At 38.3% G+C, this 22769-nt stretch overlaps 1 protein-coding gene across 2 annotated transcripts; it reads right to left on the reverse strand.

Annotated features, from left to right (window-relative positions):
- Nucleotides 1–367: 367 nt before the first annotated feature.
- LOC145450034 (apoptosis-resistant E3 ubiquitin protein ligase 1-like) lies at nucleotides 368–22507 on the reverse strand. Of its 2 annotated transcripts, XM_080328486.1 has the most exons (17): nucleotides 22358–22507; nucleotides 19547–19864; nucleotides 18424–18540; nucleotides 16213–16394; nucleotides 14017–14185; nucleotides 13574–13674; nucleotides 12560–12715; nucleotides 10636–10713; nucleotides 8904–9045; nucleotides 8720–8847; nucleotides 7691–7915; nucleotides 6414–6593; nucleotides 5331–5456; nucleotides 4139–4268; nucleotides 2591–2736; nucleotides 2091–2269; nucleotides 368–681 (listed from the first exon to the last, which is right to left on the reverse strand). In XM_080328486.1, the coding sequence occupies exons 1-17, from the start codon at nucleotides 22359–22361 to the stop codon at nucleotides 579–581; spliced, it is 2484 nt and encodes an 827-aa protein (XP_080184612.1). In that variant the 5' UTR covers nucleotides 22362–22507; the 3' UTR covers nucleotides 368–578. The 2 variants fall into 2 exon arrangements, with proteins under 2 accessions (XP_080184612.1, XP_080184613.1); XM_080328487.1 differs by lacking the exon at nucleotides 2591–2736.
- Nucleotides 22508–22769: the final 262 nt, after the last annotated feature.

Here is a 22769-nt window from a genome sequence, read left to right on the forward strand (position 1 = left end):
TGAATAAACTTGAACTTAACACAGCGTTTCTTGCTGTCTCCCGTCCTCTTTTGTGCTGTGTTGAACAGTCATCAGAGCCATTTACGCCTAATCAGACTCAAGGCACCTCATAGACAATGTTCCCTTCAATTTTTCACGAGCCTGCGCGCACTCACCAACTCACTGCCCGGTCCCTTGGACAACAGTGCGTAACGACTAAAAAAGGTCATCACTTCGATTGGACTGCCGAATTACCCAGTTTTCTCGTTAATTTTGTGGAGTTGACTAAAAAAAGGCAGCTTAGAGGGAACATTGCTCAATGGTCATAGACCTGAAACTCAAGCAAATACTAACCATTCATGCACATACACTACACAAACATATGCTGAAATAGGACAAATAGCATATCTATTTCCAAAATATTCCACCGCAAAAAAGGTCTATTTCCTCTGAAGAGAACTATGAATCCACGCGGCCCTTGCTTTGTTTCTCTCCTCCATCCACGTGGTTGGATTGTGCCAGATGTCAGATATCATTAGTGAAAATGCAATGATCGTAACAGATTCGCACAGTGATGAAAGTTTTGATACAAAAAGCGGTCAAATCATTCCGAACCCGACGGAACCTTCTTTAATCGCGATTTTCAGCATTTTATGCAATTTCTCGTAAGAGTCGTACGATGGCAGACACAATTCGTTGAAACTGAAAGAGAAAAAAAGATTTCTGATAGAAAACTTGTCATCGATTTGTTTATTTCGGATTTTGAGAAGTAGAAAGTAAGTTTTAGCTATGTTTACAATTACTTTATAGGCGCAATAGAGAAATAGCCTCTATATCACGGTAGCTAAATATTTTAGTCATTTTGCGTTAGTTATGAATACACATAATACAATATCGAAAGTAGCCATCTACTATTAAAAATTAAAGTTCACTCACGACCCCTCGATCAAATTTACTTTTTCAAAGTACTCGAGACCCATCAGTTTTTTCTTCTGCTTGAACTAGTTCTCAGATTTCATGAAATCGCTACTTCTACGTGCTCACAATCAAATTAAAATTCACAGCATTACCTCTATTTGACTACTTTAAGTACATTACGTTTTGACTACTTTGACAAATTCATGACGTGACTACTTAAGTGGATAGGATTTTAGATTTTTTCAACCTCTACTCGACAAGAGTTTTCAGTTTTTTATGCAAAACTAGACCTAATATATTAAATTTTTTACTTACTTGGATATCGTTGCTTCTACTTGAACTCAAATAGAAAGTTACGATATTACTTCTCCTTCTTAACTGTGACCACCTCTGTGCATGATTGAAAGCAGAGCAAAACCTTGCATGAATTGACTGAAATTGTACATATCGTCGCAGCGGAATGAAAGTAGCTTGCCCATTTTTCAAATTGATGGAAAATAAAATATTTGTTAAATTTTCATTTTTTTTCTCGATCGTGTCCATGTTTAGGTTTCGTGTATCGCATTGTCTCAAAGCGAATCATGGCCAATATAAGGCTGAAAGAATATGAAAACTTTACGCAAGTTAATTTTCTCAAAATGTGCAAAATGGTAAAAAGCCACGTTGATTCCACAGCGACGATACAGAGTTCCAAGGGATATAATGACTCGAGTCCGATTCGAGTCACGATTTTTTGGTGACTCGGCTTGGCTCGAGTCATTTTTACAAATGCGTATTGTGCACGATTCGAACCAAGTCCTACGACTCGATACCAGGATGGGCAAAACAGACATTTCATTGTAACTTGGAAGAATAGTAACGTCACCACATTATTGGTATTTAGTCCCGCTACTTGAAAAATAGGGCTAAAAACTGTTACAACTGAGGAAAATTACGATATTATGGATGCAAGCCATTCTATATCACTCGAGCAGAGTTTAAAAACTCGGTTGAGCCAGGTATTGAAGAAAAAACTGCATTGTGAACACAATGACTTGGACTCGAGTCATAACACTGTGACTCGATGGTGAATCGAAATTGACTCGAGTCAGAACTGTAAAAGTGAGATTGACTTGTCACTCAGAACCTTGTGACTTGGTTACAACCCTGGATATCGTGTATGGCAAAATCAAACAGTACCGAATCCAACCTACCAAGTGTGAGCGGAAGGCAGCACGTTTTTCTGGTAGAAAACGTACGAGATTTTCAGTTTGGGAGACAAGTCTGCGAAACCTCCCGGTGGCAATTGCGAACATCCCGTAATAAACTGAAGCAGCATTCCCAGTTCTTCTTGGGTTAAACTGGACAGAACAACCCAAAACCACTGGAGCGTCTGAAAAAGAATTTAGGCATTGTTGCGGGTCAAATTTGGAAAGTAGAAAATTTACAGATTTTCAAAATAGATTAAAATTGGAATTATAGTTACATAGTCTTTTCAAAATATATTAGAATTAGAATTACCGAATTTGCAGAAACTTGGACATTGAATGATATTCCGAATCAGAAAGAACTACAACCGACTATATACAAAATCAGTAGGCCTCGGCTTGAATCGAACACTTGGTACTATATACTGAAAAACTGATTAGGCTAGTAAATAATCCTTCACAAGAAATACCAATTAAAATCCGCAAAATAGCACGATGATGCTCACGTGAACAAATTCCGAGCTCCTATCTTCCACCTGGCAATGTCTCCTCATATCGTCGACATCGATCTCACTAGATCCGCACATGAGAAGTTCCAATTCGTTCTCGTCAAACATGCTGAGAAGATGCTCAGGAACAAGAAAATTCAAACCTGTCATTGACAAGGAGAGATTCCTGTATACTCGCCGACTGAATATATTTTCGATAATTCGTCATTAGTATTTCTGAGTTAGACGCAAATATGACTTGGAAATGGCTACTGCTATTTTTACTAGGGATTGTGTGAACCTCTGAAAGGTTCAGGTTCGTGTGAACGCGAACCTTTTTGCAAGGTTCTGTGTGAACACGAACGTGAACCTCATGACGTGACGTCATATTGCTAATTCCAACCCTATCTTTCAATGAAGTGATAGCCTATATTAATGTACACGATACCTAGCGACGACTCGAGCCACATCATTCCACAATGCCGAAGTACATGTTGGCGTTTTAAACGTCGCTAAATGTATCAACTGAGGCAATCAAAGGATATGATAGGCCTACTCCTATAAAATCAATATCTTCCGTCGCTTTGCCAACAATTTCGATGAGGACTTACCAGGGAACATATGCTTACGCCTTAACGTTCTAGGCCAGACCGGACAATGTATTCGGCGTCTGAGTATCGCTACAATGATATTAAGCTGAATGTAAAACGGGTTTCTATACTTGCTACCGATATTACCCCATTAACAACACCTCAATCGCAAGGATTTGGTTTTAATAATGCAGTAAAGATATGAAGTCAAGATTGACCTTGTACGCCTGCTTGATTTTTTTGCATCAGAAAACGATATCAATCTCATCGATTGGTATTTGTATTTCGCTCGTGATGTTGTGTGATTGCGGGTCAAACTCACAGCAGAGAGTCACTAAATATTCATAAACGGAAAGCTGGATATTTCGAGCAAACTTTTGCAACAAAGCAAGTAAAATTTTTGAGATTGTCAAGGCGCATGCTCGTTTAGTGTTGATTTTTAATGCTGCCAGCGCCATGCATAGAGTGGCCCGCAGTTGAAATGCAATAATTTTATAATGAAGTGAAAATTGTAATAGGCCTATATGAAAAAGGTTCACAGTGCAGAACCTATCAAGGTTCTGTTGTGAACGCGAACCTCTAAATTTCCGAGGTTCACACACAGAACGCGAACGTGAACCTCACGTTCACACCATCCCTAATTTTTACATGTAATTGAGTAGAAATTTACGGAAATCCTCTTGCTACTACTGTGAGCAACAACGTTTGATTGGTTAGACCACTCCTGGGAAACGCACATACTAATTTGCAAAAATATGTTCAAAAACTTGCCTTCATTGGATTGCAAACGCAGCCTGAATGGTGAACGTTGTTTCTATGTCTACTAGTTGCTGACAATTAACCCTGACGAGTGTTGATCGAAAATATTCTGGTTTATTTCAATATGGATATTATTCGATGCTACCATGTTTACGGATAATCGGGCAATGGATATAATCAATATCAACCATAGAATCATTTTTCATTCGAGAATGACCTTTATTGAAGTAGTCGATTTCGTCTTTTATGGAAGTGCATAGTCTGTATTGCGCGAGCCTGTTCAAGTATTCTAATTTGTTGTCGTTTGTGACCCGAATTTTTTCCCCGTTATTCTTCAGCGGGACCACCTGAAATGAAATGCAGAAAGTTCATTTTTTATGATACAAACTGACATAACAATCATAGTTCCTAATATGGAAGAAATCTTTATATCAGCGGTTTGTAACTGGTAATCACACAAATCTCAGGGGGTCGCAGAATTCCCACTGATTTGAATTGAATACGCATTATAATCTCTTTTTGTGTGAAAAGTCATGTTTTAATGATTTGTTGTTTAAACACTGTTATTAGGGCACAGTTAATTTCGTGCACCAGTATGATATAGACCAGTGGTTCCCAACCTTTTTGTCTTCAATCTCCACTACCCAAAACTTTTATCACCTGCTATTTGCTTGTTTGAGTACACAAGACACACAACCACACCAGTACGCAAGACAATCGCCTATAACTGCAACATAAAACTTATTGTGAAGCGATACCGGTAACCCTAAAAATTCAGCGAAAGCGTTATTTCACGTCATACTGGTCGTGTTGGATACATTTGTGCCGCCATCGTTGGTTATCCGGAGTTGAAGATGAGTTTTTGTGAACAATACCCAATATAATTTTCGATACATACATTCCAGAGCAGCAATTAACTGGTAACGGTAATTGCGCATGTGTCTCCGTAAATATGTGCAGTATCCTGTTATAATGTTTAACAAATGCGTCTATTCCCCACCAGAAACCATTGAATTCTCCACAAGTGGGTGACCACTGATATAGACAGTGAGGTATTAGATGTGTATAATGTGGTACATTTTTGCTTTTGTGACTTGGCGAAAATCTGGGGTTCAATGAAGGCTTACAGATTAGAGTGAGGGTTCGTATGTTAGTAATGGTTGAGAACGACTGCTCTAGATGACACCTCACAAGATCGCAAACTTCAATGACACAGTTAAAGCTGATTATTATCATCCTTTGTATGACAAAAAATGATTCGAATAAGTCATGAGACGGTGATAGTTGAATCTTCAAAATACCATAAAAGGCAAACTAATTGGTCTCAAAATTCCGTTTCCAGCCAACACAAAATACGACAAATTTAGGCTCCAACATTAAAACAGAAGAAATAATTTGCCACAGCGCACCTCTGAAAGTTGTCCATCTGAAGAGTACTCCTCCTCGGCGAAATACAAGTCGAAATCCGCCACGTCGTTTTCCATGATATATCGGATTTTTGTCTTAAAAAGCTCGGGATCGTCGCTTTCAAAGTGCTGACAAGATATATAGAACGTTTGTTGAATTCGTCTCATCGGGAGACATACAGAACAGAATTGGACAGTTTCAAAAACACCAAGAAACTTGTCAGTAATTCAGTTTACACATGACATACAAGTAAAAGGTTTGGGCTATAACAACAACACTAGGGTTGCGCAAAATCGAGTACGCGAGTGATCCGGAAGAGCTTCTTGGAGGTACAGAATTTCAATATACAATCGAATAATATATTGACACTGAAATGAACCTGAACATTCTCGGCCAATACTCGTCAGGGGTAATCGTCAGCAACTAGTAGAGAATTGGAAATAACATCGTATATCAACAACCGTATCACATATTTTGTTTTTGTTTTATACTTTTCAATGAGTGATTCTATTATAAATCGAGCATTAGGCTTCAAGTCAAGTGATCGAGTATCACTCATTATGTCATCATAACAGTATGAATGACGTAAAAAGTTCAAATATCCACTTTCTTATTCAACTACAAAGAATACAATGCCAGTTCTACATGGCATTAAAGATAATTTGGTATTTTTTCGACCATACCTATTTCATTGCACTTTATGACAATTCTGTGGGTTGATAGCGTCTTCGCAGATATATCATTTTCACATGCAATACCGGTACATGTTTTGCATGACGCGAAACGGCCAATCGAGGTTTACAGAATTTCAAAATGGAAAACAGCATTGTAACTATAATTCTCGTTGATAAATTAACTCTTAGTGCCAAGGAGCGTATCATTTTGGCACTTGAAAAATTATCTCACCGTACTTGACTCCAATCGTTAGAATGAATACTCAATTCAGATTTGAGTTCTCCAATCATTGTGCCAACTGCCAAGCCCTAAATAACACTCATCATAATTCCATATTGTAAGTGACTTTGAACCGTAGTGTGACGTTGAAGGGTTGATAAATTTTGAGCAACGTTGAAGACGTAATTTACCTTGAAAGTGACGGCCAAGCCGATGATCTGCGCCAGAAAGGAGCGTCCGAACCTGGCCGTGATAAACTTGACTTGGTCTCGTTCGAAGCAGCTGTCCAGAATGCATTTTCCTACTATTTTTCCGGCAAACTCGAAGAACTTGACTTTGGCGCCCGACGAGGAACAGGGAGCCGGTAAAACCTGCGCGGAATGATTAAGGATTAGAGCCCGCCAAGGATGTCATGTCATAGATATTATTCGTCAAAATAACGCAGCGTACGGACGCTCCAAAATAACTGGAATTTGCATTCACATGATCGATTCAAGATTGCCACTTGTATCAACTCTTAAATAATCCAAATTTAACCTACATACAGGTGGGTTAAGTAATCAACGTTGTTACTTGGATAGAAGTTGAAGTAATACCTCAAATTTCAACCCAAACACTAATAAAACTAGCAATTTTGAACGCGTGTCAAAACTAAATTAAGTGGAAGCAGAGACACGTAACTTACATATGACATACAAGACATAAAAGTGAATAATAATATATTCATATTAAAATGTATTCTGCATTCTGTATATATTCTACAGCGGTCGCCAGAGGTAATCATAGGCAAAAGTAGGGCTGGGCACAATGATTCGAGTAATTTTAATGATTCGAGTCGAGTAGTAAAAGACGATTTTTTCGAGTACCGAAATTATACGCTCCTCACCACTTAAAGTTAATTCATCAACGAGAATTATAGTTTCGATACTAATTTTCACTGTTGAGGCCTTGAAACCCTGATTGGCAGTATCGTAGCACACCAAACATATGGCACAAAGCTACGAAGGTTACTGGACCTAGCACATTTCCGAAGTCATGATTATCCCACAACATTATCAGCTTGTAGAATAAAATCGGTACAGTCGAAAAAATACCAAAGCATCTTTTATAAGATGGATAATAGGTTTTATACTCTTTTGGGTGGCATAAACGGAACATATTTGATCTTTGATGTATTACATTCTCTTATGACGTCATAATGAGTGATGCTAGATTACTCGACGCATATTACGTGATTCAGAATCGAATCACTCAGGTACTCGACTTAACCCAGCCCTAGCAAATGGCATACAATTGAAAACAAATCTGTATATCAACAGTCCTATCATAAAGTTTTTTTTCCAGTTCTACACTAGTTGCTGGCGATTACCCCTGACGAGTGTCATCCGCTAATACTCGGGTTTATTTCAATGCCAATACATTAATGAATTGTACATTACATATCTACTGCATCCGACAATTCTCTTACCAGCCCTTGATTGTCATCTTTCATCCTTCTGAACATTTGAAGACTTTCGGTTTTACTTTCAACGGCTTCACTGTCGTCGGAAGACGGGATAAACATATTTTTGCATAATTCCGAAATCCACTCCCTGCAAAGGCCTCCCCAGTCAACGCCTAGCTCGCCTTCGAAGTTGATTTGAAAGAGTTTTCCCCAATCCTTGACGCTCAAATGCTTGGTGCATCTGTAAGACTGAAATTGCGAAGGGGATAAATTGAGAAGCGCATTTCAAGCAATCATTTTGAGTTGCTGACATCAGAATAACGGTGATGAAGTGAACGGAGTTGGTGGTAGGGTTGTTCAAATTCCAACCAGTAGAAGCCGGCGCGAAGCCAATTGAAATTTTTAAATTTATTGAATGAAAATCTTTTTTTTCAAATTTTACTGACAACCACATAATATTGTTGAGTTGTCTACAAAAACGATGCAAAACAAATTTGACGCAATTCCAACCTGTAGAAGCGAAGTTATTTGAGATTTTCATTAATAATTCTGGGATTACCCACCGTCAATGCTATTTTTGCATATCCAAAACTTTGAACTGTATTAACTTCGCTTCTACCGGTTGGAAGTCGGCAAAAATTGTGATACATTGTTCTTTCAGGCAACTTACCAATGTCATGAGGTTGACAGCGGAATTTGAAAAAAAATTATTAATTTTTTAAATAAATTCAAGAATTCCAATTGCCTCTGCGTCGGCATCTACTGGTTGGAATTTAGCGAAAATTTGTGTGCAGCATATTTTCAGGCAACCTAACAATTCAATCAGTGAATCCCCGGAAACCGAAAAAAAAATGTTATTTTTGAACAACCCTCTCGGTCAGTAACAAAGTACCTCTACTTTTTGGAGTACTGCATCAAGTTTTGATTACTCGCACTAGGCTGGCGGCTAGCTATGCTGACTACCTTCATCACACCTTGAAATAAAAAAGTAATAACTCCATGTTGACTACAGTTACAGATATAATGAGCTATGTAATAGTCACTCTCACTCACATCGTTGAGTATCGCGTTCCTCTTGATATTCAAGTGAATTTGGCCTCGAGAATACCGCGGTATCTTATGGTGCGATAACAATTCTTGACGAAAATGACGAACTTTTTCTTCAAACGAGTCGGATCCGCCTAAAATAAGCAATCCCAATTGAAACCGCTACAAAACTTTGCCTTACAATGTTTACCGATATTTTTACTCAAGATTCCAACGAACGTCGCGATCAACAGGTAACTCTTCGGGCAGGACAACGTATAAGCAGGCTGGAAGTTGTCGTTGATCATAATAACGGGCGAATGGCCGGAAGATTCAGGAGATAGCACAGTGATCTGTAACAGATGAATAAATTTCACTTACCAATACATAAAAAATTAGTATATTTCGTTTGAGCGATCTCTTCGCATTGCTGATTCAAAATTTCATGCCGGTTACGTCATATTTAATGATACAATTGTTGATATACAATGTTCTTTCCAATTCTCTGGTAGTTGCTGACGATTACCCCTGACGAGTGTCAGCCGAAAATGTTCAGTTTAGTTATTTTAATATCAATATATTAGTCAATTGTATATTGATGTTCTGTACCTCCTAGAATCTCCTTGGAAGATTTATTTTATAAAAGAATCAAAATTGCAACCACACAAAATTTCAACATCAATTTTTCGCATCAGAATTTTCTCATAATTATGAAATAATATCCTGTGATGCATTTGTAAAATTACTACTCGAGTATATTTAGTTCGTATACATGATAGGCTATATTATCGCTTCTCAATATCAAGCCACCGAGTTATGGAAGTATAAATGAAGTGCTTCATTGCATATATTACCACGTAGGCTATAGTACAAAAATTCAGATTATAAGAAATTTACTTAGTAGACAAATATTTACAATAATCAAGAATGCATCTCCAGAGTAGTAACAATATATTAAAATATTTTACACATAGATAAGTACTGGTATATTCCAGTCAGCTATAAAACTTACATAATAATATGTCATGAGGTTGGATGCAAACTTGCTATTGAAAAACCGGCTTTATACTGGACATAATTCAGGTGTAGCAGTTGTAATCGATAACAAATATTCAATGACATGACAGATCTTTGCCCAAATGACTTATTAACCGTGTATGACGTAAAATACGAGTCTGTGACCAATGCAAGACATCCATCAACGGTATCATTCATGTGAATGATCTATTAATGACACAAAACATTAGTGAAGCATCCAATAATGCACGATTCATGGTATGAATGGAAGACCATTTGCGATCTTGGCATGTTTTCTGATGTGTTAGTAGCAATGTGACTTATTACATCAGCTACATGGCAACAGCTCGCACACCTATACAGTATACACCGCCAGGCTTGGACAACTAGCAAATTTTCAGCTTTTCAAAATTAGATTATGATTAAAATTAAAGCTGAACACTTTTATACAAATTAGATTAGAATCAGAATTACAGCCAGCCACACAGGTTTTTCCAAATTAGGTTATAATTAGATTTATTGAGATCGCGAAAACTCGGAAATTGAATCAAATTGAGTTCATATCAAATCATTGTTCATTGTCATAAGCACGAGAATGGCGATTCTATCTACAGCAAACTTGGCTCGCTTCGCACTATACTGTAGTATTTTCAGGGAAACCAGAAAGTAGATTAGAATTAAAGTGAGAGCATAGAAACATTTCACAAATTAGATTATAATTAGATAACTGGCATTTCGCTCTAATTAGACAATTCTAGTTGTCCAAGTCTGCTATACATACACACACCTATACCATTATGCAAGCACGAAAAAATAGTTTCATCATCTCTTTTTATAGTTGTAGTCCTAGTATCAAATCAAAAAGATGCAGAGGATACCTTTACATATATATATATGCGACTATGATGATAGTAGAAACATTGTACCTTTGTAGCTTGACATAATCGAAATGACTGAAGTCGTTTGGGAAAAATCTTGAAATAAAACTCTTTTACGACGATTTGCTGAAAAGACAAATAATCGTGACTATACAACATCACATCTATGACGTTTCTGAGGGAGAGAGCAAAAATATCGAGTGGAAGAGCATACCATTGCCCACCTAATATCATAATATCACAATACTAACCATGACTACATCACACATATCAAATGAAATACCAAAATAGCAAGCTCATGACTATCAGTGAAAGGCAGATAGATGACACATAAGATGTTGATGTTTTATGGTTATACTAACAGTGTTAGTACCAGTGCCAGCGTTACATCATTCACGATAGATGAAAACTATGCAAAAATTGTATATATTAGGTACGTGCCATCTACATAAATGCCAGCAATAGTAATATTTCAAAGCCTAGTCAAATGCCGATCATGCATTAACCCTTTGCGACCGGCTGTCCAGTATACTGGACCGCCACTGTTTAACACAGAGGAGTCGTTAATTAATCCAAGATAGCTATACATGTATTGGTCATAAACTGTTACAATCGTTTTATAAGGATAGCTCTTATGAATACGCATACATCGGACCATGTATAATCTATTATATCAATGTATATCCTATTTGAAATGAAGATTGAACACGCAAAAACGTTTCCAGCAAAATTGAATTTGTAACGATGTTTGCTTGAATGAACGCCTGAAATGTAAACTATTGTAACTTCCGTTCTAGACGTCATATAACCAGTTACAGTTATCTTCCATGACTTGCTGTAGATTATACCATTGTATGAAAGCCCTTATATCGAAGATTAGCACGTAGAAGATGTTTCAAATTGAATTGAAAGAAAGCAATACCTTGCCACGTCAAAATCATGGCTGCGTAAGAGTACCTGGCTGGTTGCGGTTTCAGAGAGATGTATAATTGCTTCAGGCAATTGCAAATTATACATGTAGTTAGCCATTATCCTGGAAAATCCATCAATATCCCTATCGTGGAGCTTAGTTTTGTATGAGACAACCGACACACGCCCCAACACTGAACAAATAAGCGTGCGAGTTAGGCTATTTCGGTAGTCGAGCCTGTAATAACAACATCACATAGAGGCAGCCTATGTCTGTTTTAGATGGCATAGAAAGTTACTGTTCACTTCTATGAATAGTGTTGATCATACGTAAAACATTCGCGCTATAGAAGACAGTTCAAATGGATGTGAAATGAAGCAATACTGTATCGTGTAAAATGAATTCTCAAGCGCATATGGGCTGTGTCGAACAAGGATAAGCCAATATATGTTCACTTTGATTGCCTTATTGCAGTTACACACAATAACCAACTGAAGCTGATAACACTTGAATAGCAGGGAGATAACTCAGGCAATGTCGCCAGGGCAGTGCCTATTATGTATTATGTTACGTAGAACTGGACACGTGCGTCGCCTTCAGCGAGAATACGCGATTACGTAATGATTACTTATCAGCGGCGGCCGCGTGAGTCATGCTTATCCTCTCTGTTTTCCAATATCGTAGCGCTGGGCTATGAAGCGTTATAGTAGCGTGTAATGGCTCGTTGGAACGTAGAGATTCATGCGGAGAACAATCAGGCGGTCATATACCAATAGAAGCCATATGAATGACATCAGGATAAATTGAAGAACAAAATTCTCTTCCATTTTCAAAAAATTGACAACATTTCCTCGCATAACGCCATTCCCTCTCGCGTCTGAGCCGCGCGAGTGTCTCAGTCCGCCAGGCGGCTACTTCAGGTTTACGGCAATATATTGGGCATCGATTTAAGTCCTATGGATCGCATTTTATCGGTATTTTTATGGATGCAGTAAAATTTTGGTCGGTAGGCCGGCCGATCACAAAGGGTTAATTGCGGTATAAGACTAGAATGCATATTACCTTTGGCGTGATGTAGACATATACGGATTTAAGCTTCGAATGCGAACTGATCGATGACTTGAATCTTGACCTGAACGACGTGGATTGTTTGCTGGAGCCGGTAGCCATGTCACCCATAGAGAGTGCTTTCTCCAATGATGGCTTCCCTACGTTATTCTGTAACGTAAACAGTTCGAGTCAACTTGAGTTTGCTGATATTGTCAGATCATGAAATAGGTGTGGTTCAAGAGAACAGCCTCCCATGATTCTAAAATTCTAGAGGAAAAACAGGTTTGAAGCTTAAGGTCTCCGAAGTGAAAATTCCCGCACATACGACCCTTCGAACATTTCTCACTGCGCTGTTGTCAACAATCTAACGAAAGCTAAGGGTGCAATGATAAAGAAATGTGCCGTTAATGATCGAGTAACAAGGCTGTTCAAAAATATCTATTATGTCAAAAGTTTCTGGATAGTTGATAAAATTGTCAGGCTGTCTAAAAAAACATGCATAACAAATTCGGCTAAATTCTAACCCGCAGAAGCGAAGTTATTGACGTAGCAAATTTTGGATTTCAAGAAAATAGTATTTACGGTGGGAAATTATATTAACTATAGAATTACCCACCGTCAATACTATTTTTTCTAAAGCAATTTATTTTACTCCAATTACTTCGCTTCTATGGGTTGAAATTGAGCCGAATTTGTTTCACATTGTTCTTTTACACAACGTAACAATATCAAGGGGTAGCCAATAAATTCTGAAAAAACATTTTCATTTTTTAACAATAAACCTAAAATTTTCATACTTTTATAACTACGCTTCGATGTGATGGAATTGAGCCAAATTTGTTGAGCAGCGTTGTGCAGCTAACCTAACGATTTCATCAACTAGCCAGTAAAATTTGACAAAAATGTCAATTTTGAACAGTCCTACTGAGCAAGCCATGTCCGGAATGCGGTCTCAGCACTTGCCTTTCACACTAGGAGCGGAAATATAACATTATTGTCAAGTTGAAGTCTAAATGCTATACTTACAGTAGAATATTGATCATGTGCAACATTTAGTAGCTTGGCTTCGTACCAAACGTTCAAATTACGCTTCTCAACGTTTTGTTTCACTTCGTCCGCGTCACTTTCTGTGAAAACAGAATTACATTTCAAATATATCGATATAAAATCAGCGGACACCATTGTGATGGTGATCTAACACAGTGGACCGCAGAGAGCTGGTCAGTACCAAAGCAGCTAATTCTACTCTCAGTCACTTTTAATTTTTAAATTGCAAATCCTACTTACTTGAGTACTTTTCAGACTTAGCTACTTCTACTTGTGATTTGATTACAAATTTACAACGTTTGCAACAAGTTAAGAAGTCTATATTCCATAGCAATGCTATGCTGATAAATTTGACCACCTCAAGTGTACTGCAGTAAATGAACGTACGACTGTAGGTAGACAGTGTTAGTGTAATACGGTACCTGACAACACAATAAGATCGAATTCTCCGTTTGATATCAAGTCGTTGTCGTAAGTTGCAATCGCATGAAAGCAGCCAGACAGTGGCACTAATAAATCAATGACGAAACGATCGTGGTATAATCGTAAGTCAGTACTGACGGGAATCGCAGATCCATGTTCGTCTGCGAGCTAAAATGGAACAATCGCCAATGAAAAAAATATACATACGGTACTTGAGAAAAGTGCCAATCTATGCAAGCAGCAGTAATTGAATTTTAGTAATATATTCATGTTGAAATAAACCCGTGTGTTTTTGGCCGACATTCGTCAGGGGTAATCGTCAGCAATTAGTAGAGAATTGGAAAGAACATCGTATATTAACAACCTTATCACTAGGGTTAGTTCGGATATCAATAATTTTCACTATCCGGATAACGGATATATCCGGATATTTGAAAATTAGCTAACCGGTTAACCGGATAATGAATGCTAAGTGAGATAATCGATTTCACGAGGTCTGCATGAAAAATGGATCGCAAAATCTTTACACAGTGTTATGGTAGATTTATACGTACACGCGCAGTACGAGCGAATACTAGAAAAATCACGCAAATTTAATGTTCACTGCTTCTGCAACTCCCTCCTTATAAAGTACACTACATCAATAGTGGTATCCTGTAGCCGGGACCGGAGATTTGTAACAAAGAGTCCACACGTATTAAATGCCCTTTCTGCTTCCACAAAATGGGCTGAATAGCAGCGCTTCCTTTTTGCCCATTCTTCTGTTTAGGTGTCCTGTACTGCAAGGACGAGTACCTGATACTGGAATTGAGGCCGACATGATAGCTCGCTCTAATTCCTCCATGGGAAATTCACATGATCAGGCCCGTAGCCAGCCGAAAAATAAGGGGGGTGGGTGTTTGAAATAAAATGAGGGGTGTTCAATAAAACGAGGGAGTTTCGATATTTTTTCGAATTTAGTATCAGCGGAAATCAATTACGCTTGCGCGCACGAACATATTTGCGAAATGCGAACATTAGATGTCATTCAGTTTCGCGATGTCACTCAGTAATCACAATCGCGGATCATAATAGTCTTAGCGGCATATTGTCTCCAAGCCACCAAGAGATAGGAGCCAACGCATGCCAGGCCCGAGACTCGATGGTTACGCCAGCGATGATATCGTTCGTACCATGCCTATTGCAGATGCGATTGTGTAGGCCAGCGATAATATCGTGAGCACCAAGCCAATGCAGATGCGATTATGTGGACCAGTGATGGTATAAAGTCCACAGAGCCTATTGCAGATGTGATTCTGCCAGCGGAACTATAGGCTTGTTGAAGACTCGAAAAATCAGGCCAGCAACGATAGCCGAGTTCGCAGCAATCAATGACCTAATTTGGCGATCTTCTCAGCGGGAGATTGCGTCGCGTTTTACACTGCATTGACGTATCTCGCTAATTGGCGACACGCTTCTCGCTGATAACACGACTTATTGAAGCTTCTTAAAAGTGTAAAACGCAATATTAACGATACTATTTTATCCGGTTAACCGGCAGATTTATATCCGGATATCGGATAATAAAAAAACCTGCGGTTAACCGGTTATCCGGATAATCCAACCCTACTTATCACCAATTATGACATCAAATGCATGCAAATTGGAGAAAATCTTCTTTTCAATTGTCTGCTATTTGCTGACGATGACCCCAGACAAGTGTCAGCCGAAAAAATCCGGGTTTATCTCAATACGAGTGAATTATTCAATTATATAATGAAGTTCTGTAGGGGAAGGTGAGGCACAATGGACCAAAAACCACATTTTTCATCATAAATTTATTGGGAATCCAGAAATACGGTACCGGTACGGCTTAACTTTAGCGAAACAATGGTCGAACACGAAACTGTGCACTAATATCAATCACATTAAACAAGATATATCCACCGAAAATACGATCGAAAAGTAGCGATGTAAATTTAAACAAGTTAGTAAAACTAAAGAAATTCGTCATTTTCTCACTAAGACGCTGACCCAGGCGAAAACAAACAGCTTCTGTATTATGACGGATATGACACTACTAAATCATTGAAGCGATGTTAATTCTTCAGGCGGGTTCACAATGTACCATTGTGCCCCACCTTCCCCTACATCCAAAAATCTCTCAAACTAATTGCGTCTTATGAAGCAATAAATTTCATAACAATCTCCATTACCTCCAGTACCATGAGCGAAAATTTGTCTCTCAGCTCTATTAAATCGATTCTGTTCGAACATTGATTCCCATATTCGTCCCTCGGTTCGACAGTGATTATGTGCGGTATGTTTTGCGTGATGGCCATAATTGACATGGCATTCAACGTCTTCACAAGAGTGGTTCGACTTGCCACTGGCGGGCCTATCAAGAAAATGATAGCGTGTCGATTGGATGTTTCATGTAGCAATAATTTGATGATTTGACGTTTTTAAGCAACCTAACAATTTCATGGGGTACCCAGTGAAAGCTATTTTTCAACAACCCTACTTAACATGCCAACACTGGCACAAATTCACATGTTGACAGGGCACCAGGACGGCCCTGTGGATATAAAGCTGTATCAGCTGTACCAGCTGTATCAGCTGTATCAGCTGTATCACTCTGTGGATATAAAGCTGTATCAGCTGTATCACCCTGTGGATATAAAGCTGTATCAGCTGTATCGCCCTGTGGATATAAAGCTGTATCAGCTGTATCACCCTGTGGATATAAAGCTGTATCAGCTATCAGCTGTAACACGGCTCTATCAGCTGTATCACTCTACCTGTATGGAATCTGTGTCTTGTGTTCAAACAATTCTTGATTTTTTTATTATTATTTTTTTAATTACTTTTAACTTTGAGAATCATCGCTGCTCCCATATTATAGACCAGGGGTTCTCAACCTGGGGAGCGCAATTTGCCTCCAATGCAGGCGTGTTTCTCTCTATATAGACCGAATTTCATATTTTTTATTCTCTCATCAACATTCATAACCGACCATACCACCAAACAATCTGTTGGGGTTGCTAGCATCCCAGTTGGATTTTGTGATATGACGATAAGGGGGGCGCGAAATTTTTCACTATCAAAAAGGGGGGCGCGTCAAAAAAAGGTTGCGAACCACTGTTATAGACAAGCCGTACCGAGATTCACCCACGTATCACTCTGCAATTAGTATCAGGTCTATACTATGTCTGGGATGCGCGAAATAGTCTAGTAGTCTGTGACACATTTTGTGAGTCAGCTCTACTCGCCTACACGCGCGAAGAAAGAGAATTTTCTATATTTCATGATTGAGTCGGTCAATATATGATCGGGAATTGCATATAGATTGCTATCAATTTTTGTAACGTCTCTCTGCTCACGTAATCTAATTTAGGCTACCGGCTGCTGGTAGAGCTGAGTGAGGTGTGCTTGAAAAGGTAGGAGCCCTCGAATAATAATTAATTACACATCTCCGGGTGTGTATACCCGTTGACAGGAACGAAACAGCACTTCGTCAGGCTCCCCAAAAACCTGGTATCTTGGGCTCTTATACGGTGATAAAACGTCCCCCATCACGTTGTTCGCTTTATTGCCACGAAATTATTGTTGTAATGTTTAGTAAGCCAGCGTGAAGCGCAAACATTTTCAATAATTCATGATAAAATCGGCCTATAAGATCGAGATACAGCTGTGATACAGCTGATACAGCTTTATATCCACAGGGTGATACAGCTTTATATCCACAGAGTGATACAGCTGATACAGCTTTATATCCACAGGGTGATACAGCTGATACAGCTTTATATCCACAGGGTGATACAGCTGATACAGCTTTAAATCCACAGAGTGATACAGCTGATACAGCTGATACAGCTGGTACAGCTGATACAGCTTTATATCCACAGGGCCCACCAGGACACCCAGGCATAACCAGACAAGAATTTGGCCAGTCGAATCATATTCAGGTATCCATTGACGATTCACACAAATATTTAATGGTGAAAGCAAATCAGACAGAGTAGATGATATCCTATGCATGCGATTTTGCCGCAAGAACTACAAAAACCTTACAGATATCGAAGCTCTGACTTTGCTTACGTTTCCCCCAGAGAAGGTGAACAAGACTATAATTGTAAGTCTTAATGACAAATTTCGGACAATTCAGTTTAAAGTGCTCTTACTTATGGTTTTACAATATTTGCTTGTACTACGAATCCCACAGGGCGATTAATTGACAGGACACTTGTTGGCTACTACTGGGAGAATAAGCAATTTCCTGAGATTAGTATTACATTTCAATGCTTTGAATATATAGTTGTACAAAAGTGCTCAACATTAACCAAATCGCTTATCTAGATTTTAGTACACTCCACCACAGTATTACAGCAAAGAATTTTACCGGTATTACAAATAAGTTCACTCACCTGCTATAAAAGTTTTAAGATACGGGCTACCAGCTATATGACGTCTGTCTTCGAACAGAGTGATGTTATAAACTCCACTTGCCCTCACCGTGAACGACACTTTGACAGCGTTAGAAACTGAAAATATTTATCATCTTAAATATACATCCTGATCATTTCAATAACAGCAACAGGTAACAACCCATTTGAAGACGCCGAAAGATGAAGAAGTGTTTAATAATTTAGCAGCTTATTGTGCACTATCATAGAAGCTATCTGTGCAGTTTACATAGTCAATACTGGGAGTATTCCCCAGACTATTCCCATTGGTAACAAAGTAATTTAACTTCTTCTCCAGAGTACCTATGTAGATTTTATCTATTTGCGCAGTGCAGACTTGTATAACTACCAATCTAGTTGGTTTATGGTCAATTAACTACTGTATTTTCGAGTAGTTCTAGTTTCGGATTTTGAAAAGTGAGTAGTTCTAATTCTAGTTGTCCGTTTAAAAATCCTGGTCGTAGAAGAATTAGAAAACACGTGCCTACATTTGGCGTGAATCGTGATACAGGTGCTCTGTTGGGTGATATTTTGCTTCCATCGCTTTCCCAGAGTCAGCACTACTCATACTCAGTGGCATAGCCATGAGGTGGGTTTTGGGGTCGAAATCTCATGATTCAAACTCAAAACCCCGCATTTTTTAAATGCTGATGCTACCCCCAATACTTCTTAGCTCATTTGCAATTCAACAATTCGTGTTATCATCTATTAGCTAGTTGTGGTTATATTTGTAATTCTAGCTTCAATGAGAATTCAGCCATTTGTACAAATCTGGTGTAAGTGTGTGTCTGTGTGTTGTGTATGCATTACATAAGAGTCAAATGAGAATAGTGACGGTAATTGAACGAGACTTATTACTAGGGCGGTAATTTTTTGACCTGAAAAACAATTTTTTTTGACATTAATACACTTGTTTGACAAAATTTTGACTTATGAATAAATAAGTAGGCAGGATAAAGTAGACTGAAAGGTGCAAAATGTGAAATGTGCAACAAAGACAATTCGGCTGGCTGACTTTGTAAACAATTGTGACAAAATTTTGACTTTATTTTACATGTCAAAAAAGAATCGCACTCATGATCACCTTCATTTTCATCAGTCGGTTCTACCTCTTCAACATGCGCGATCATTAACGAGTTCCTTGATATTTCCACTTTAAAATTATTCACATTCTCAAAATTCCTGGGGCAGTTGCCGAGGGTAAAAAACTTGACCACAAATGTCATTGTTTCGCCGACTTCAACGGGTTCGGTCCATCCCCATTCAACGACTTCAGAAGTCAGTCCCAAGCGGAAAAACCTCGCACGACCCCCATTATCCCTGGCGGCAATGTTGTTGTACATCCGTACGGCCCATCGGACCACGAAATAGACGACTGATATCAGAAACATGTTCAGCAGGACTGTAAAACATAATACGGCTCAATATATTACAACATTCCATGATTCAAAAAAGTAGTTTCCGTTAAGCGCATCAAGGTGAACAATTTACCAACAATATCAACAAGCAATCATAGCTACTCTATAATCACTAGATCAGTGGTTCTCAACCTTTTTGGCTTCGCGGACCCCTTTTGACCGTCACGGACCCTCGCGGACCCCCTCAAGTTTTAGTTACATTTTAGCTCAATTATGATGCAACCTTCATCTGTCTTGTGCAAATATGAACTGTAGGCTTGTGATAAACAGCAAAATAATGATTTTTCTTGAATATAACATCATATACTATTTATGTAGAAATTAGTAGACTTTTATTATTTCAAAGGTAATTTTGCTGCTGTATTTCTTGAAGTACGTGGTCGTGTCTTGGAAATCCGCGTCTTCGTTTTGATATGAACGTGGAGTGCCGAAAACCATTTCCGCAAAGATAGATGGAGGCTAATGCAATATTAACACATAACATTTCCGACGATACTTTTGCTGTGATCGCAACATTTATGGCACCAAAATGAAGAAACACATATTTTATGAACATATCACGTACAGCATCTAGCGCAGGGACGGGCAACATACGGACGGCTGGCCGGATTCGGCCCGCGACGGCATTTTGATCGGCCCGCAGAGAGTTTCTACCGTCAAAGTGAAATCTTAATCTCAAAGTATAGACAAATTTTATGCTCCAAGGAACGGATCCAAGTTTTCCAACCAGAGAAAGACTGTCATGAAACGACTTGTTCTGTTCTGGTTTACGTATATATTTACGAGCAAACATTTTCGACCATGAACAATTGAACATTAACAAGACAAGGCTGCATACCAATATAACTGGCGATATGAATTTCAGGGTTGGAGCGTAATGCTTTGATAGCAACGAAACACTCCTTATTCATCAAAAAAGCAGCCGATAGCACATCCGCAATAAGAATGCGCAAAATCTGATAGCCGAGCTTTAAGAGCAGGTATATCATTGTCCCATTTATGACGAGTGTCAGCCGAAAATATTCGGGTTCATTTCAAAATGAATATACTATTTAATTGTATAATAAAGTTCTGTCCCTCCAAGAAGCTGTTCCCTGCATTGGGACAAATTATGGAAATACTTCGAAAATTTTTATTTCAAACGACTGTTCACTAATTTGATGAGACTGACAACTTCAAATCGAGAAGGTTTCGCGGACATTACGAAGTCACCCTGATTGACGTTACTATCCTCATATTTTTATTTTTCCACAAACCCCCAAAAAACGTCTCTAAACAGCAATATGTTTGTATCAGCAGGTTATTGGAAAACTGGCAATGAAAATGAGTTTCCACACTACGATAGTCCATGTCAGACGATTATTATGATGATATGAGTCATGAGGTTTCAGCAGTTGTGGTGCGAAACTGCGTCGTGCTTTCTCAAATTAAAAACTATCATAAAAATTAGGTTATCAACCATTTAAAAAATTTAGAGGTCTCGCGGACCCCCTCAAATTGCTTCGCGGACCCCCGGTTGAGAACCGCTGCACTAGATTATTGTAGTCTCTGGAACATTTTCGGACACAAACATTTTTTACAGACAAGAAAAGAAAATTTTGGATCAGAAGAAATATAGTATTTACGGTGGGTTACCGTGGGTTGTTTGTTCCATAGGCTAATAATTTATCAAAGAATTTATCACTGTAAATAGGCCTATCTTATTTTTAAACTCAAAATTTTGCTTTTTGTTTCATGGGGTAGCCAGTGAAACTTGAAGTTTTTTTTTTAATCAATCGAAACTTTTCGAAATCGAATAGCTTTGCTTCTACTTGTTGGAATTGAGCCAGATTTAATGTACAGCAGTTTTTAGACAGCCTAAAAAATTAACCAACTAACATCCACAAAAAGTGGATGAACTTATAGCACACACATTCAGCAAGGTATATTTGAAACAATATACGTGAAATTGAAATTGACAGAGTTTCAAGTAACGTAAGATTAGATTTACAATGCATGCACATTGCACATACAATTGCGCCTAAGGTATCTTTACATCTCCACAGCTTCTATAACCTGTTTACCCAGCTACTCACAGGGTTCTGGTAGTCTGATTGATTTAGATTAGGGAACTCTGGCTAACAGTACAGGTTCATTACCTTCAGAGAGATTACAGAAATCAATGTCTTTATATACTCACTACTTCATTGCCTACAGCACTACAGGCCAACACTTAATAAATCACCAAAGCTGTCAAATTACATACCGTATTACTGCTATTGGATTGTCTGCAGTTAAAATAATTCCCTGATGAAAAACTGCAGTATCTAAATTCAAAGAATTGACAACTCAAATCAATTGAAGTTATTGCATTGTGAATCTGTGATACGCAAATCACGGTATTATTTGATTTATTGCGACGCAAGTCTCACTACCGACATGGACGTGACAATGAGACATATATACACTATTTGTTAAAAAAATACAACAGATCTTACCCATGATGATCGTTGAAGAATTATAAATTCATCCATTTATGGGAACAGTCCTCATCTATGAATATCCATTTTACTACTCTGTGGTTTACAAAGAAATACAAAAACATTATTTGTAGTTACAGCTTTTAAAAATAAAGTTTTAGACAGTTAGGCTATTACGAAAAGGATTGGCACGTAGGCAATAATATAATCAATGGCACGTAGGCAATAATATAATCAATATGTGAAGTCATTAGTCAATATTGCACAATAAATCACATTGCTAATGTCTGTAAGATATTTATCACCCGTCTCTATTAGACTAGAAACATAGCGTACGGCATTTCATTCGTTTTAAAATCATTAATTACGAACTGCAAACATAACCCTTGTCAACCCAAACGCACAATATCGTGACATGCCAACAAGTGTC

Source organism: Botryllus schlosseri, chromosome 11 (genome assembly GCF_051294905.1).
Source record: "Botryllus schlosseri isolate E-star chromosome 11, Bs_hap1, whole genome shotgun sequence".
NCBI lineage: Eukaryota > Metazoa > Chordata > Ascidiacea > Stolidobranchia > Styelidae > Botryllus > Botryllus schlosseri.

What these genes read in the sequence shown, in the direction of transcription:
- LOC145450034 (XM_080328486.1), bottom strand. An exon ending in CGATCTTATTGTGTTGTCAG is followed by an intron (nt 13,675 to 14,016) that starts GTACCGTATTAC and finishes CTGTTTTCACAG; the next exon opens with AAAGTGACGCGGACGAAGTG. An exon ending in GATTATGTCAAGCTACAAAG is followed by an intron (nt 9,046 to 10,635) that starts GTACAATGTTTC and finishes CATCTGTTACAG; the next exon opens with ATCACTGTGCTATCTCCTGA.